This window comes from Papaver somniferum, chromosome 1 (assembly GCF_003573695.1).
Source record: "Papaver somniferum cultivar HN1 chromosome 1, ASM357369v1, whole genome shotgun sequence".
Taxonomy (NCBI): Eukaryota; Viridiplantae; Streptophyta; class Magnoliopsida; order Ranunculales; family Papaveraceae; genus Papaver; species Papaver somniferum.
Genome location: NC_039358.1, coordinates 194149356 through 194153759, shown reverse-complemented (window position 1 = coordinate 194153759; position 4404 = coordinate 194149356). Strand labels below are relative to the sequence as shown.

Below are 4404 nucleotides of genomic sequence, written 5' to 3'. Positions count from 1 at the left end.
TTTCCTCGTTAACAAAATTCTGGTGTCTGTGTTATTTCTATTGCGCATTATATTTTGTTATATAATTGAAATATCACAGGTTGTGCGTTTGAATCAACCAATTGGAAATCCGACCTTTGGTTGTTAATTGAAATTGATTGATCCTTGAACATTGGTCTTTGGTACCGTTCAAGTGATTTCTCTTGTATTCAATTAGACTCGCAGATTTCTATTTGCTTGAGAAAGAATTGAATCGAGAAAGAGAGATAAAACTCTTTGATATACTTTTTGTAGATTGAGTCTTGGTTATTATCTTAAAAGTATATTGGAGTTTGTCCATACAGATTGCTAAGCGAAATATTGGGTGTGGTTGTTGTACCCCCGCTTTTTCAATTGGTATCAGAGCAGGCAAACGCGTTCAAGACCTTACAAGTATGTGTTTGTAGCGATCTGACTCTATGGACAGAGGTGTTATCTCTATCAACGTACCACCAGTCTTCGATGACTCTAATTACTTATGGTGGAAAATTGCTATGCGAGCTTTTCTTCAAGCACGTGATTTTCAATCATGGGTATATGTTGTTAATGGCTATAATGCTCCCGTTGTGGCAGTTGGAGATGTAAACGTTCCCAAGGATATTGGTGAATACAGCCCTGCCGAGAACTTGTTGCAAAGCAAAATTCCGACGGTTTGAATGCCATTACCCCGAATCTTCAACACCATGTGTCAAATTGCACTAAGTCTAAAGAAGCGCGGGATATATTAGAAACCGTATTCGAAGGTAATACCAGTGAAAAGGAAGCTAGGCTTCAAAACCTTAATTCCGATTGGGAAAACCTACGTATGGCAGATGAAGAAACATTTGATGAGTTTAATCACAAAGTGTCTGAAATTGTTAATGCATCTTCTGCATTGGGTAAGATTATTCCTGAAAAGGACATTGTGATGAAAATTCTCAGATCACTGCCATCTAGATACGACTCTAAAACGCATGCCATCGTTGAGGGAAATAACCTAGAGAATCTCTTCAAAAAAACGCTGGTTGGGAAGCTTAAGATCTTTGATCATGAGCATTCATCCAAATCTAAGGATGTTGTGTTCAAAGAACTAAAATACACTAAATTACTTGATAAAAGTAAAAAAGTGTATATCTCTGAAGACGATCACACTGAGACTGATTCATCAGATGAAGATCTTGACAAATCGATCTCGATGATCACAAGACAGTTTAGGGATCTTCTGTTGAAGAGAAGTAAACGGTTCTCCAGAGATAAGCCTAAAGCATCAGTCAAACCTCATAATCGTGTTCCTCCTAAAATAGAGATATTGATGAAACTGGTGACGAGGATATGCCTCAGTGCTTTAAGTGTAAAGGATTTGGTCATTTTGCAAACGAGTGTCCAAATCGTATAAAATACACTGGAAACAAAGGTCTTACTGCAACTCTTGATGAAATGTCTAGATCCAAGTGATGTTACCAAGCTACATGTTATGAAAGATGCTATGTCTAAGCTAAGTGAGACCCGGCTTCAACACAACACCATGCTTAGGCAAAAATCAAGAAACCAGTGGATTGCGGAGGGTTCAAGCAACTCTTCTTTCTTCCATAATAGTATAAGAATTCGTAGGAGTTCAAATACTATTTCGGAATTAGTTGATAGTACAGGCCAGACTATTTCGGATTATGATCTTTTGCGTGATCATGTGGTGCAATTCTGTGCAGATAAGTTTAATGGCATTGAATCTACTATTGATGATAGTTTATTCAATTATGATCATGTTAGTATCTCGGAGGAAGAAAGTCTTGCCATGGATAGAATTCCTACTTCTGAAGAAATCAAACAAGCCGTTGTTGATTTAAGAGCTGATAGTGCTCCTGGTCCGGATGGTTTTCTGGTTGTTTCTACCGTCATTGCTGGGATATTATTCAGGAGGACTTGATTAAGGCGATTATTTTTTGTTGGAGTACTGGTCATATTCCAAATGGGGTGAATTCTAGCCTTATCATTTTGCTTCCTAAGGTAAGAGGTGCAAATACTCTTCGCAATTTTCTCCTTATTGGTCTTAGTAATTTTTTCTTCAAAATTTTTACTAAGATTCTTGCTACTAGACTTGGTAGTGTTTTGGATAATCTTGTTTCTGAGGAACAAGTAGTTTTTATGAAGGGTCGTAATATCCATGAGAACATTAGTCTGGCTTCTGAAATGGTTAATGAACTGCACATCAAAACAAAGGATGGTAATATTGGCCTAAAACTTGATATCTCCCAAGCTTTTGACACGGTGAGTTGGTCTTTTATCTTGGAAGTTTTTCGTCGTTACGGTTTCTCTGATAAGTGGTGTGATTGGATTCTTAACATATTGAATTCTGCTAGAATCTCTATTCTTTTGAATGGCAGTCCGGAGGGTTATTTCAAAATTGTTAGAGGTTTACGTCAAGGAGACCCCCTTTCTCCTTTGATTTTCTTACTTATTGAGGATGTGCTTAGCAGAAATATTTCGAAGCTTTTTCTTGAAAAAAAGATGTCCCATATGGTTACAAGAGGTGGTATCTCTCCTACTCACCTTTTCTTTGATGATGACATTATGATGTTTTGTAAAGGTAACCTTAAGAGTCTTCAAAATCTCGTAGACTTGTTGGGTAGATATCAAGTTGCTTCTGGCCAAACTGTTTGTAGGCAAAAAAGCAAGATATATTATGGTGGGGGCTCTTTAAGTAGAAGAAATTATCTTGCTGACTATTTGGGTATGAGTGTTGCCACTTTTACTGACCGTTATTTGGGGGTTCAAATTATGCCTAGAACTGTTAGATATCATCACATTTCGGGAGTTGTTGAGAAGATAAAAGATCAACTTGCTGGTTGGAAAGGTTTCTTATTATCTTTTCATGACCGTTTAGTGCTTGTTAAATCTGTTATTGCTAGTTACTCTATTCACAACATGGTCATTTATAAATGGCCTAGTAAATTCATTTTACAGTGTGAAAGAGCAATTAGAAATTTTATTTGGACGGGAGACTCTAATGTTAGTCGAGTTGTTGTTGTTGCTTATGATAAGGTCTGTTTCCCTTTTGAGGAGGGGGTTCTGGGATTAACTCGTTTGGAAACTATGAATACTGCTCTTCTTATGAAACTTTGGTGGAAAATTCGCACTTCAAAAAAGAAATGGGCTGGCTTTCTTCGTGCGAAATGTTTTAATAGAAATGGTTGCATTAAATTGAAAGGTCTGAAGTCTTCAATTCTTCCGGGTATTAGAAATGTGTATAAGACTGTGGAGTCTAATACTAAGGTGCTTATTGGTGATGGTAGAGATACTTCACTGTATTACGATGCATGGTTCTTAGAAAGGTGCTTTGCAAACATTCTAAATGATTATACCCTGGATAGAACGGTTTTGGTAAGTGCAATTTTAATCGATGGGCATTGGGACATTCCTGTGGAGCACTTATCTCGCATGACAGCTGGGGGTTTTGATAGTACCCATTTTCCTACGACGCTGAATGGTGCAGATACGAGAATTTGGAAGCCGTACCTTCATGGAAACTTCACTGTCAGCTCTGCCAAGGAGATTATTCGGCAGAAATATCCTAAGTTTGATGGCACTACTCTTTTATGGAGGAAGGAAGTTCACCCAACCTTAGCTGCGCATAATTGGAAGTTTCTTCGTGGTGCTTGTGCTACGTATGACGTTATTCAGAAGAGGTTTAAAATAAACCTTGCAAACCGTTGTTGCCTCTGTGGAGTGGAAGATGAAAGTCTGGAACATGTCCTTTTCTATTGCTCGTTTGCTGGTCGTGCTTGGAATTGGATCGCTGATATTTTTAATTTAGTTCCTAATGCTAACCTTGTTCTGTCTTGTAAAGCAACAAATGGAAGAAGTGGGATGATACGTGATCTGTGGCTTATTGACAATCTTGTCATCAGATCAGAAATCTGGGCGATGCGCAATAAGGCTGTCTTTCAGCGTCAGCAGCCTAATTGGGGTATATTCTTCAAACGGGTTCTGAAGTTGATTCAAGACTTTGCTGCCAGGCTAAAGGGTTTCATGCACAACTGTGCTGAGGACGTTATTATTCTGTACTATTTCCGAGTGAATTATAGAAGGGTAAAGCTTCACCAACCGTTAGAATGCTTTTGGGAACCTCCGGAGATAAAAGAGATTCAAATTTGATGTGATGGGGTGGCGAGAGGGAATCCAGAAGTTGCTGGTGCTGGTGTGGTGGCGCATGACGCGAGTTGTTCAGTCATAGGAGTTATGTCTATTGGCCTTGGGGTTACTACTAACTACTTGGCGGAGCTATATGGCATTATTGTTGGCATGGAATGGGAAGTTCGATGGGGAGTTAGGCGAATTTGTATTCAGACTGATTCTTATGGAGTATTGGAAGCCTTTAAGAGTAAAAATATACCTTGGTTTGCAAAACTA

General features: G+C 38.5%; 1 protein-coding gene across 1 annotated transcript; it reads left to right on the top strand.

The window, feature by feature from the left end:
* Positions 1 to 1483: 1483 nt before the first annotated feature.
* On the top strand, positions 1484 to 4149 carry LOC113356446. Its single transcript, XM_026599589.1, has 2 exons — positions 1484 to 1876; positions 2077 to 4149. The coding sequence occupies exons 1-2, from the start codon at positions 1484 to 1486 to the stop codon at positions 4147 to 4149; spliced, it is 2466 nt and encodes an 821-aa protein (XP_026455374.1).
* Positions 4150 to 4404: the final 255 nt, after the last annotated feature.

Excerpts from the sequence above, each read along its gene's own strand:
- LOC113356446 (XM_026599589.1), top strand. The coding sequence starts at position 1,484 with ATGTCTAAGCTAAGTGAGACCCGGCTTCAACACAACACCATGCTTAGG. Across the intron at positions 1,877-2,076 it reads CTGGTCCGGATGGTTTTCTG|ATTCTTGCTACTAGACTTGG; the intron begins GTTGTTTCTACC and ends ATTTTTACTAAG.